Source organism: Cervus canadensis, chromosome 1, assembly GCF_019320065.1.
Source record: "Cervus canadensis isolate Bull #8, Minnesota chromosome 1, ASM1932006v1, whole genome shotgun sequence".
In the NCBI taxonomy this organism is placed as follows: domain Eukaryota; kingdom Metazoa; phylum Chordata; class Mammalia; order Artiodactyla; family Cervidae; genus Cervus; species Cervus canadensis.
The window spans coordinates 50,138,010-50,149,876 of record NC_057386.1 but is presented as its reverse complement, the minus strand read 5'-3'; the positions used below and the strand labels follow the sequence as shown (position 1 = coordinate 50,149,876).

General features: G+C 41.6%; 2 protein-coding genes across 4 annotated transcripts in view; one reads left to right on the top strand and one right to left on the bottom strand.

Moving 5' to 3' along the window:
• The window catches only part of PPM1E (protein phosphatase, Mg2+/Mn2+ dependent 1E), a 239,168-nt gene extending 232,431 nt beyond the window's left edge, over window positions 1-6,737 (top strand). The window contains exon 7 of the mRNA XM_043482886.1: window positions 1,600-6,737. Coding sequence (XP_043338821.1) covers window positions 1,600-2,660 — 1,061 coding nt within the window. The 3' untranslated portion in view covers window positions 2,661-6,737. The remainder of the gene's footprint in view (window positions 1-1,599) is intronic.
• The window catches only part of TRIM37 (tripartite motif containing 37), a 168,592-nt gene that overhangs the window by 21,755 nt on the left and 134,970 nt on the right, over window positions 1-11,867 (bottom strand). The window contains exon 25 of one of the 3 annotated variants that reach the window (XM_043482871.1): window positions 4,203-4,466. The exons of the other annotated variants lie outside the window; for them this stretch is intronic. Within the exon in view, the coding sequence (XP_043338806.1) occupies window positions 4,463-4,466 (4 nt within the window). The 3' untranslated portion in view covers window positions 4,203-4,462. Of the gene's footprint in view, window positions 1-4,202; window positions 4,467-11,867 lie in introns of those variants that run through there. 3 annotated transcript variants of the gene reach the window in all.

Below are 11,867 nucleotides of genomic sequence, written 5' to 3'. Positions count from 1 at the left end.
GTTGGACTGTGAAGAAAGCTGAGCGCTGAAAAATTGATGCTTTTGAACTATGGTGTTGGAGAAGACTCTTGAGAGTCCCTTGGACTGCAAGGAGATCCAACCAGGCCATCCTGAAGGAAATCAGTCCTGAATATTCATTGGAAGGACTGATGCTGAAGCTGAAACTCCAGTACTTTGGCCACCTCATGCGAAGAGTTGACTCACTGGAAAAGACCCTGATCCTGGGAGGGATTGGGGGCAGGAGGAGAAGGGGATGACAGAGGATGAGATGGCTGCATGGCAACACCGACTCGATGGGCATGAATTTGAGTAAACTCCGGGAGTTGGTGATGGACAGGGAGGCCTGGCATGCTGCGATTCATGGGGTCGCAAAGAGTCGGACACGACTGAGCGACTGAACTGAACTGAACTGAACTGGAAGACTGCATAGTATAAAACTAAAGTTGACAAGGTCAAAACCATACTTGAGGAAGATGGGTCTTGCTACTGTATGAAAAAGACTAGCTTCTTACCTTGCAGATAAAACTAACCCAGGTAATTAAATATCATCTGTTGTTTACGGTATCCTATCGTGTGGTATGCTGGGTAGGGCATGTGGCCCACGGTGGTTCTAACAGAGGTATCCATAATGTTCCTGTTGAGCTTTCTGGGCCTATCTGAAGATTAAACAGAAATGTGAAATATTGGAGAGAACTTTACTAGGGTAAGAGAGAACCCATAAGAGATACCACAAAGGATGACAGTATGACCACATCATTTAAGTAAGCATACTTATCTTCATTTTATCTTCCCCTCACCAAGAGTCAGATACGACTGAGCGACTTCACTTTCACTTTTCACTTTCTTTCATGCATTGGAGAAGGAAATGGCAACCCACTCCAGTAGTCTTGCCTGGAGAATCCCAGAGACGGGGGAGCCTGGTGGGCTGCCGTCTGTGGGGTCGCACAGAGTTGGACACAACTGAAGTGACTTAGCAGCAGCAGTCAGAAAGTTCAGTTTTAGTGCAATAAAGAGGATAGGAACTGAAGACAGTCTTTAAAGTGCTGTGACCTGGATCCAGGCATCCTGACTCTGCTGCTTGCATCCTTGACCACTAAGCTATATGCTACTACTTTAAGAATGATAAAGCACTTTGTAAACAAACAAACAAACTACCAACAAATTATGATACCCTAATCTAGGAACTGTTGCTCAGTACTCCATGTTTTTCATATAAAGAAGCCAGTGAGTATCCCTTGTAGTGATGTTATTTGGTTACTCGACAGGCAAAGGACCTGTTTGCTAAGGCTCTCCCCAAGTGCTAAAGGAATAAACAAGGGATCTGGAAGTGCTCTGGACTGGAAGTTCTAAAACGCATTGCAGATGATGCACTGCCGCGGTAGTCTGGCGACAGAAACCTAGCTTAGCTGGGCCCGAGTTCTCCAGTCTGTTGCTGCACCAAACACTCAGCCACAGAGTGCTCCCTACCAGCTGCCTGTGCGTCTTTGCCAACACTGTTCCCTCAACAGAGGGCCCTTCTCTGCTCAGGACATTAGAGCTGACCATGAACATTCTGACCTGCAAGATAAACCAGAATGACCTGTTTTCTCATTCCTGCAGGAGATGCTGAACATAAGCCATATATCTGCGGGGATGCAGATTCTGCCTCTACTGTTCTGGATGGTACTGAAGACTACCTCATTCTGGCCTGCGATGGCTTCTACGACACCGTGAACCCTGACGAGGCAGTGAAAGTCGTGTCCGACCACTTGAAGGAGAATAACGGAGACAGCAGCATGGTTGCCCACAAGTTAGTGGCATCAGCTCGTGATGCGGGGTCAAGTGATAACATCACTGTTATTGTGGTTTTCCTGAGGGACATGAACAAAGCTGTAAATGTTAGTGAGGACTCAGATTGGACAGAGAACTCTTTCCAAGGAGGGCAAGAAGCTGGTGGGGATGACAAGGAGAGTCATGGGGAGTGCAAGCGCCCCTGGCCCCAGCACCAGTGCTCCGCCCCGGCCGATCTGGGCTACGAGGGGCGTGTGGATTCTTTCACGGATAGAACCAGCCTGAGCCCAGGGTCCCAAAGCAGCGTGCTGGAAGACCCAGGCTACCTAGATCTCACACAGATAGAAACAAGCAAGCCTCACGGTGCCCAGCTTTTGCCACCAGTTGAGCTGTTTGGTCCTGGTGCACCAAAGAGAGCCAATCTTATTAATGAGGTAATAATGGAGAAAAAATCAGTTCCATCATCATTGCCTGAATGGAGTGGTGCTGAAGAGTTTCTCTCTTCTTTTAATGTGGGTTCAACAGGGCAGCAGGTATGCAGCATGGAGAGCTTGCCTCCTGTTTGTTCTAGGCTGGAAAACGAACAGTTCAAGTTCCTGGGAAAGAGAGTTTCTAGGTTGTCTCATTTATACTACCATTACAAAAAGAGGCGGCATGGATTCAGGTTTAATCCCAAGTTTTATTCTTTTCTCTCTGCTCAAGAGTCTTCCCAGAAAACAGGCATTAGCCTGTCCTCACTTATTCGGAATGGGAAGAGAAATAGGATGTTAAGAAGTTCTCTGCCATGGAGGCAAAATAGCTGGAAAGGATACAGTGAGAACATGATGAGGAAGCTCAAAAAGAGTAACGACACTCCATACCCAGATCTTCCCTGGAGCTTTAAAATATAATCCTTTCTCTCTAGAGTAGGCTAGCTAGCTCTCCCTCAATAAAGATACCACTATCAGAGTAGAAACAAGGTAGATATTTCTGAAATGTGTGTGCTTCATTATAGTGAGCCATGGATGGCTCAACTCTTAAATGTAAATAGATCTCTAGGAAACTCAATACAGTGTTTTCAATCTAATAAAGAACAGTATTGGCAGTTTCACTAGCAAAATTACACCCCTGGTCCCTGTGATGTGTCTCTATACCTACATACACCCCCAAGACCCCGTCACGTCACTAGTGGAGGCTTGCGAGTTAAGTTATTTCAGTCAGGATATATAATGCTGAAATCTTGATGCAGGTGAAATTCAGTCTGATGTGCCTAATATATATCTGGAAAACTTAATGCAGAATTAGATCTAGTTGAGGAATGTTCCTCAAAAGACTGGGGACTATGAGGGAAAACCTCTCCCTTTTTTTTTTGGTAGGTAAAAGACTAAAAGCCATATGGGTTTTAACTGGAGAAAATGAAAGTAGAAAACTAGTGTAAAAATGTCGTATTCTCAGACTTGTGAGGTGGTATATAGTCAAAAAGATTCACTAATTTTTTTCCTGTAACATAAAAGACCAACAATGAAAATTTTTTGAATTAAGCATTTCCTAGGGCTATAGCTATTTGGGAGTTTCATAACCCGTTATGGTGCTTTTGACGGAATTGTTTTTTAGAAGACCGCTGTCAATTGGCTTTAACCTATGATGCTAATGTTTTTCACTGTACCTTCATCTCAGGAATAAAAACTTGTTTAATGGAGATGATTTCAGGTACAAATATACTAGAATCAAGTTGCCATTTTAAAAGAAAATCAAATAGTATTTCTATTTTTTCTGGCTTTTTTCTTTTTTTTAAAGTTCACAGACAGTAAAGGCATATACTACAATAAAATAAAAAGTGGTTCTGGAGAATGAAAAATACTAGTTTTAACTTCTCTAAAATTGTTTCCCCTGAGGGAATGAAATAATTGGTATGGAAGAGGCTGAAATTAACTGCCTAAAGTGAGCCCAGAGGCCAAGTGCAAAGTAGAATGCAGATGACTGCAGCTGAGGTCTGTTTAGTTGAAAATTTGAGTCCTGCATCTTCAGACCAGAGGGCCAGGACACGTGTTGCTCATTTCAATATTTATTTACATTTGATATTTTGAAATTGTCTGCTTTTTGCCATTTCTGCAGTTTCAAGTAGGAACCATATCTGCAACTAGAGGCAGCAAATAAACTAATAATCAGGTTAACTCAGGGCAGCAGCCTGCTCTGAGAATCACGAAATGTCTCCACAGGACGTTCTGCCCTCTCCCAGTCAGGCGTGGCGCCTCCGGCTTCCGCGTGCTGTCGGGAGGCACGGGCTGCTCCTGCCGAGAGGTTCACAGAGCGCAATACGACAACTGCATGTTCCCCAGACTCAGGACGGAGGACTGAGATTCCTGGACTTTAAAAACAGAGGGGACTGTAGCATATTTTGGGGTGCCAGGGTAGCTATAGCAAATAAGTAAAAGATTCACTTCAGCAACAGATTGTTAATCTACAGATTTTATTTTTTAAAATTTGGATGTAAGTAGAGATTTTCAGTATTTTTCTTTTTTGAAGTCATTTCTTTTCTCAAGTCTTGTGAGACATGGCTGAAAAGGAGGGAGCACACATGAATCCAACCACAGTACCAGAGTCTTCTCACCATCCCGAGGCTTTTCCCCGTCCATGGACCTCACATCTGTCATTTCCTGAAGCCTAGGTCATGTTAACAACCCATCAGGTGCAGTGTCAGTTTCAAATCAAATTATCTAGGGAAACAAGAAAACAGGCAGCAGAACATTGGTATATATAATAGTCCAAAGCACTTAGCCAAGTTAAAAAGTTTTTAAAAAGATTCTTCTGTAGTTGTCTATTGCTAATGACTTTGATCAGAATAAAGAAGGTGAAAGAAGGTACAAGTGATAGGTTTTCTTCAGTGGGAAAAATGGTTGGATGAAATTGGGAGTAACAGGCATCTTTAAGGGTCTGAATTTTGTAGGTGTAACTACATAAGCAGTGTTAACTCCATTTCTCATACCAGTAGCCCTCTAGAAAATAAAAGTAGTTCTAGTGTGGTCACATTATAAGCCAATAATGTACAAATTAGCAACTATTTATTTGTTCACAACATATTTATAGAGTAGTTAGGTACCACTTGTAAGGTAAGTCCTTTAAAATTCTATAATACATATTAAAGTAGTGGTTATTGGTCTGACATATGCTGCTCTTGGGTCTGTCTATAAACTAGATAAAAAGCAGTGCTTTGTGAAACGCAGTGTTATACCTTAATGCCACTGGTGATAGAAAGTAGCTCCCTTCAGTTCAAATCCTGTGCCCTTATTTGCTGCTTGCTGATGTAAGCAATAAGTACCCCTCTAACTAATGGTATCTACACATTTCTGTAACTTGTATTTAATGATGGTGTATCTGGTGATTGTAAAAATATTAGACAGATATAAAAGTATATAATATATATTAACTGTTAATGCTGAGGTATATAGTCTGTGAATTATGTGTTTTGTACTTCTATTCATTGTGTAATTTAGTGACGGTGGAGAAGATCTACACCCAATCCTTAAGAGTGGCAGTATCCCTTTTACGATTTAACATGATCTGCATCAATTTGTTTGCTTGCTGAAGTTTTGTTAGAATAGGAAATAGTAAAACAGATATTAAAAAGAGAGTGTAGTACTGGTTAGGGAAACAGACTTCATGTCACTGACTGAAGTCACATGAATTCCTTGTACATTCACTGTGAGTTTCAAAGGCAATCGGTCCCTAATTTCCTTTGTTCACTTTCTGGATGTGGACTTTTAAGAGCGATCTAAGGTTAAGTAGCATTACAGCACCCAACACTGGGGCTGTTAATCCCGTCTAGGTCTATACTGAAAAGAAGGGTGGAAATACATGTATATATCTTTCCTTTACCTAGAAGTGCCATCCATTGTCCTTGAATTAATATACCGTTACTGTTGCATTTAATTTAACTAGGAGGATCCTCGAAAGTAACACCTTTACCAAGGACAATGTCAGCAATGTCAGTGTCAACCCCGAGTCTGATTCTGACCACATTTATAGTGGTCCACTGTCAACGTGGTGGTATAGTGTCACTGCATCTTCATGCCAACAGCACTCCTTTGTTGGAACACTGTGCCAGTGAGAAGCGCAGCATCCGGTGGGCAGATGAAATGATGCATAAAGAAGTTAAGTGTTTACAGATAAAACTGCTGTGGTTCAGGTACTTCCTTCCCCAGCAAAGGCTTGCTGAGGCTTTGTGAGAAAGTGATCTAAATTATTATTTTAATGTTTAAACATAATTTGTTCACTCAGTGATCATTCTCATGGAAGCAAGGCCATAAAAAAGGAATACTACAGTTTTAACCCTACAATTTAGGAGAATTATTCTTTGGATTGTCAGTTAGCTAAAGAAAGAACATACTTTTTTTTTTCACCTTTTAAAATCACATGATGTTAAAGGACAAGTACCCACTCTTCCCTTCTGACCTGTGAATAATTTAAATGTTTTTATCCCCCCAAAAAGCAAAGTACTGCCAGTATTAATGACTATTTTTTGAGACAAATGATACTGTGTTGAAAAAAAATTGGTACTTCCTCTAGTAGCATTTTATCTTCTATTGTAAAGACTATTTATTGTACTAATTAGAAAATATGAAATAAGATAGGGAACTCCAGACTGACACAGCAGTTGTTCTGGAAAAGGAAAATAATAAACTTTGATGTATTAAATAATCTATAGATACATCATTGCTAACTCTTATTCTAGGTGCTCTTTGGTGAGAGACAGGCTTTGTTCTCTTGTTCATGATATTTCTCTGCAAAGAATTCTCTATGGAGTTGAGCAAGTGAATCATTTCTTACCAAGCCAATTTTATCAATTTATAAACCTTCTCTGCAGCTCACTTTTGAGTTCAGTTGTAATCATGAGTGATCCTTCATATTTTATTTAAAACTGTTCATTCAGGTAAGAAGTATGTTGAAATTTTGCCAATATCTTAATAAAACCCAGCAATTTAAAAACATTGGTCATCTGTCTTTTTGTTCAAAGGAAGGCTACTTAGTTCTAGGATTTAAGTTGATTTTCTCAGAACTGAAAATAAAATCCTGAGGTGGCGATTTTCTAAACTTTAAAGTGGGGACATTGAAAAAAGTTTGCTAAGTGCTGCTACAATTGTTAGTCCCTCCCCAGAAAAACCAGAAGAGATCTTTCTCATCGTACAGACATTTCCCCCATCAGTTTAATGTTGGGGGTTCATCCTAAAATAGATGAATGAGGAATAGGACCTGTCAATGGCTAAGTGCTGACTCCTCAAATCTCCCAATTACTTTAGTCTTCAAACTCGGCATCCAGCCAGAGTTCTCCCCTCTTCCTTGGTCTTTCCCCCTTTTAGTTTCAGACTGGAAGAAAGGAAATAATCAGGTGAATTGTGGCTGAAAGTCTGTGCAGAGGAATGCTTTACGAGAGTGATAGGAGATAGGACAATGCAGTCAATATACTGCATTCGTACCCACCTCTCACCACCGTTAAGTCCTAAAAATTAATTTCAACCTTTAACTCCTAATCACTTAAATTCATTCAGTACTGTGATTTTATATAAACTCAAAGAAACGAGAATTGAGAAAAAAGAAGGTCCGAAAGAATCTTATTTGTAAGAGTTTGTTGCTACATCAGGGAATGAAAAGCAGTATTTTGCTAAGTATTATTTATACTTGAAAATGTTACTAGTATTAGTATTCTAAGCGCAAAAGGAAAGTCTTTCTGAAGCAGCAGCACAGAAACCCACACAGCTCTTTCAGTTCTCTATTTCCTGGGTTTTTTATAATCTCATCACTTTTATAATTAAAAATACTTTTGGATAGAAAACTAAAAATGGCCCATTACTTTCTGAATCGTGAATCTGAAATTAATTACTTATGTTTTTAATTAAAATATATAAGAACCACGGTACTTCCAGCTTCCCAATTCTAAAATGTAGAGCTAAAGGGAATACTGCTTCCACCCTTCTACATAAAAGCCAGATTAACTTCAAATTATGACTTTTTTCACCCTCATCCGCGTTGAAGTTGCAACTGGCCCGTTTAAGGGGCTGGTGCCTCCTGGCGAGCGACGCGGTCGGCCCTGGTTTACAGTCGGGCAGCTCTGGGAGCCAGCAGCGGGGGGGCAGCTCAGCCAAGAGTGAGCAGTGGCCGGTAGAGGCAGAGGGCGGGCTGGCAGGGCGGCGGGCCGTGCTGGGAGCTGCGGACACGAGTGGAGTCCGCCCTCCTGCCCACCCTACCAGGACTCAGAGAAAAGGCCCGGGGCGGAGCAGGTCCGGCAGTGGGATGTGGAGGGCCGCGGGAGCCCATCACCCTCCCCTCGGCTCGCCCACACGAGCGGCCTTCTGTGGAGGAAAGGGCCCCAGACGCTGCCCCCAGGGCACCTGTAACGAGTCACTGACGCTGATGGAAGGGAAGGGGAGCAAAACCCTACTCCTGGGGCGGAGGAGCGTCACCAGGCCTGTGAACGGCCGTGGAGGAGTGCCTGCGTCTACATGCAGTAACTGACGCTGCAGCTTAGTCCAAGAGGGCCGGTCCCGACCCACATGCAGTTGAGCTTCAAGTAACAGAACAGTTCTGGGAGGACAGCAGAGCAACAGAAGTCTGCAGAGGCGTAACTCGGAGGCATCGTACAAAATTCAGGGTCAGAAGAGAGACTGCATTTCTGACGGGGAGTGGATTACCAGAGCAATGTACTGCTCTAGAACTCAAAGCCACTAAGCTTAATCATAGCAGTGATGAACCTCAAACCAAACACAACTCCTGACCAGATTAACTCAAACTCTTGTGGTACACATCTAAGCAGGCCTGCCCATTTTTAGGCATAAAAACCATTCAACAAACTACTGTTCTACACAAAATGTGTTGCTTTCAACAAAATACACAAAGGTATCTGAAAGCAAGAAAAAAATGTATTCTCAGGAGTGAGGTAACCAGGGTGGTGGGTGCTGGCAGGGAACCTGCCTCTCTCAGGTTCTCTCCAGGTGGCCTCCCCTACCCGGGCCCCCTTGGGGACCTTTGTCATTTGAGCCTATTGAGCTTGAGCCGTTGTCATTTGAGTCACTGTTGGTGGGAATGTAAATTGGTACAACCATTGTGGAGAACAGTGTGGAAGTTCCTTAAAAAACTAAATATAGAACTACCATTATGATCTGGCTATCTCACTCCTGGGCATATATCTGGAGAAAAACATAATTTGAAAACATACAGTGCATCCCAATGGTCACTGTAGCACTATTTACAATAGCCAGGACATGAAAACAACCTAAATGTCCACTGACAAAGGAGTGGATGAAGAAGATGTGGTACATATATACAATGGAATATTACTCAGCCATAAAAGAACAAATAATGCCATCTGCAGCAACATGAGTGGATCTAGAGATTGTCATACTGAGTAAAAGAGGAAGACAAATATATCATTTATATGTGGAATCTAAAACAATGGTACAAATGAATTTAATACAAAAATAGTCACAGATGTAGAAATCAAACTTACAAGATCCACTGGGGGATTGAGATTGATATACATACCCACTGAAATATAGAAAACTGATGACTAATGAGGATACACACAGGGAACTCTCCTTAATAACTTCAGACTGATTTGACAAGAATTTTGGAACTGACAGAAATTATAATAACTATGGCTTCCCAGGTGGCGCATTGGAAAGAATCTGCCTGCCAATGCAGAAGATCCCCTGGAGGAGGAAATGGCAACCCACTCCAGTATTGTTGCCTGGAAAATCCCATGGACAAAAATCCCATGGACAGAGGAGCCTGGTGGGCTACAGGCCATGGGGTCACAAAGAGCTGGAGATGACTGAGCATGCACATACACTTGGTTAATATGTTGTGGAAATAATGGGCAAACATGCAAGATCATATGGGTGATTTCAGCAAAGAGAAACTATAATAAACAAATGCCAGAAATTAAAAATACTGTAGCAAAGATGATGGATGTCTTTGACTGCCTAATCAATAGATCTACTACTGCTGAGAAGAGAATAAGTAAATTTAAAGGTAAGTCAATAAAAGTTACCCTAACTGATGGGATTTCCCTGGTGGTCCAATGGTTAAGAATCCACCTTCCAATGCAGGGCATCCCTGGTGGGTTAGATCCCTGGCGGAAGAACGAAGACTCCACGTGCTATGGGGCAACTAAACCCAACTAAGCCCGTGCTGCAAGAGCTGCTCTCCTTCCCGCCACCCGCCACTACTAGAGCCCCTGCACCACAGCTAGAGAAGACTGCAACTGAGACCCAATGCAGCCAAATAAATTTTTAAAATAAATATTAAATAAAAAAGAATGAAAATGTAGTGAGTGGCCATAGAGGAAACAAAACACTCAAAAAAAAAACCAAAAAACAAAAAACAAAACTAACTGAAATACAAGAGAAGAAAAATAATAAAGGAAAAACGAAAGCAAATTAAATCCAGAACAGAACAAATAAGAGCTGTGGAACTATATCAGCCTAACATATGCATAACTGGAAACCCTCATATGTTGCTGGTGGGAATGCTATGGCAGTGCCTTCTGGAAGTTTGGCACTTTTCTTATAAAGTTATGCAGAAACCTACTACATGACTCAGTGCAACAAGTTCTGACACCAGTTATCTGGGGTTAGGCCAAACTTCACAGGTTAAGGGCAAAGTCCTCCACAAGACTGCTCTCACTGCAAAGTTTAGGGCCCCCACTATCCTTCCCCTAGCTCTAACAATTCACTAGAATAACTCATAAAACCCAGGAAAATACAATTCCAGTTTTATTATAGCAGAAGGAGACACACAGGGTGAGGTGGAGGAGGGTCCTAACATGAAGCTTTCTTGTGATCAGGAGCTGTGGCCCTCCCAAAACATCCATGTATGACGAGTACTGCCAACAAGGGAAGTTGAGCAGAGCTTCAGTGCCCACACTTCTTACTGTGGTTTCCTTATGTGAGCACGACTAACTCACTGGCAACAGGCTGAACTGTTCAGGCTCATATCACGTGACTCAGAGGCCCAGTCCTCTCGTCACATGGTTGTTAGTCTTTCTGGCATGGCCAGTCCCTACCTTGAGTTGTCTCATGAACATAAGCTACCAGAATCCAACATAAGTAACAACACTCCAATCACTCAGGAAAATTCCAAGGTCTTAACAGGCTGTATCCCAGGAACTAGGGACAAAGGCCAAATTCTTTATTACATATCCCACTCCAAGGCAAACACTATCCTAGAGACAGACAACTTATGTCCATAAAAAATCTACACACAAATGTTTGTAAAGTTCATAATCACTCTAAACTAGGAAAAATCCAAATGTCCTACAATGGATAAATAAATTGCATACATCCATACAGTGAAATACTACTCAGCAGTTAAAAAGGAATAAAATTCTGATTCACATAACAAGGTAGATGAAACTTAGCATTTTGTTAAGTGAAAGGTTACATATTGTGTGATTCTATTTATATGACACTCTGGAAAAGGGAAAACTGAAAGGACAGTTGCAAGGGTAAGGTGGTGGAAGGGGGGAATCTACCTGCAAAGAGCCAGCACAGGGGAATCGGGGGGGGGTGACTGAACTGTTTTCCAAACAACTGTATATACCACAAAGATTGAATTTATTGTATGTAAATTTTAAAGTCAACTAGGATGTGTGGGGGACAGAATACAGACTATAACAGATGAATATAACTGTATTACAGATGAAATCACACAATCACCCTGAAGAGAACAGCAAAGAAAGGAGCCAAGGTATCAGGATTAGATTCCCCTAATTTCTTTGACATTTACTGTTAGAATTCTGTGTGACAAGCTGTCCTTTCTTCTCCATTCAGTTTATTCAGCTGTTCGTGTGTATCTGTGTGGACTCGCGGATATTCATTTTGTTCTTTGAGTTATGATCCTGTACGGCCACTGTGTCACAGTTCAGGATCTAAACTGGATCTAAACAACTTTGGGAAAGTGCTTTGACAGGACTCATGGTTTTTCTCCTTAAAACATGTTATTTACATATACATACACGATACATTCAATTATGTGCTTTATTATTTTTTTTTTCCAAGTATTTGCTTTAGGAGGAGTTAAGTATGTTTCCTATTGTACCCAACAACACTCTAGTAACAGTAAAC